This window comes from Penaeus monodon, chromosome 24 (genome assembly GCF_015228065.2).
Source record: "Penaeus monodon isolate SGIC_2016 chromosome 24, NSTDA_Pmon_1, whole genome shotgun sequence".
NCBI classification, from domain to species: Eukaryota; Metazoa; Arthropoda; class Malacostraca; order Decapoda; family Penaeidae; genus Penaeus; species Penaeus monodon.
The window spans coordinates 14,988,605-14,989,577 of NC_051409.1; the positions used below are offsets into that span (position 1 = coordinate 14,988,605).

At 55.8% G+C, this 973-nt stretch overlaps 1 protein-coding gene across 1 annotated transcript in view; it reads right to left on the reverse strand.

The window, feature by feature from the left end:
- Nucleotides 1-973, reverse strand: part of LOC119588620 (ankyrin repeat domain-containing protein 65-like) — a gene marked incomplete in the record, with an annotated part of 23,463 nt that overhangs the window by 15,655 nt on the left and 6,835 nt on the right. Inside the window, 1 exon segment of the mRNA XM_037937260.1 lies at nucleotides 581-808. Coding sequence (XP_037793188.1) covers nucleotides 581-808 — 228 coding nt within the window.

Below are 973 nucleotides of genomic sequence, written 5' to 3' on the forward strand. Positions count from 1 at the left end.
GAACTTGAAGATTTCTATAGTTAAGTTTCCCTTCCTTAATTAAACTTTTTAAACTCCTGTCTTTTCCTCACCCAATAAACAAACTTTCTCCACCATAATCAAGCCTCAATTTCCCGTTATATATCCCTTCCCATCACCCTCTTCCCCCCCTCCCCGCTTCTTCTCATTATTTTTAACTTTATCTTAACTGGTTACTGCGTTTTCATTTTTACCCTAACTATCTCCCCTTACCCCCCCCCCACTTCAACCTCCTTACTCCTTTCCTTTAAACCCCTCTTCTCCCCTTACCCCTTACTCCTTCTCCTTCTCCTTCATTCTTCTCCCCCGTCTCCTCCCACTTTTGTCTCCTCTGACTTCTCCTCCTTCTCTACTTCCACCTTCTCCTCAATCCCATCTCCTTTACCCCCGACCTATCCCATCCCCTTTCGTCGACCCCACCTTGTCCCAACCCCCGTTCCCCGACCCTAACCCCCTTCACCCCACCCCACCGCCTTCTACCCTCACCCCATCTCTACCCCCTCCCTAAACGCTCCTCCCCCCCACCCCGTCCCCTCCCCTGACCGCTATTCGCCCCCCTCACCAGGTCCGAATAGAGCAGATGGTCCTTGTTCTTGAGCGAGTCGAGGGCGCCGAGGTCCAGCAGCTGGAGCACGGTCTGGCTGTGGCCCCACTTGGCGGCGACGTGCAGGGGCGTGTTGCCCTCGTGGTCGGCGGCGTTGAGGGAGGCGCCGCGACCCGTCAGGACCGTGATCACGTCCTCCATGCCCTCGGAGGCGGCGTCGTGCAGGGGCGCCGCGCCGGCCTTGTCCTGAGGGGAGAGAAAGGCACTGTGAGGACCGGCGGTGGATGGGGAGGATGTCTGAGAGGGGGCGAGGAGGAAGAGGATGCTAGGGTGGGGAATGTGAGATGAATGAGTTGGAAAAATGTGAGGTGGATGAGAAAAGGAAAGAAGAGGTGGTATTGTGTGGTGAAT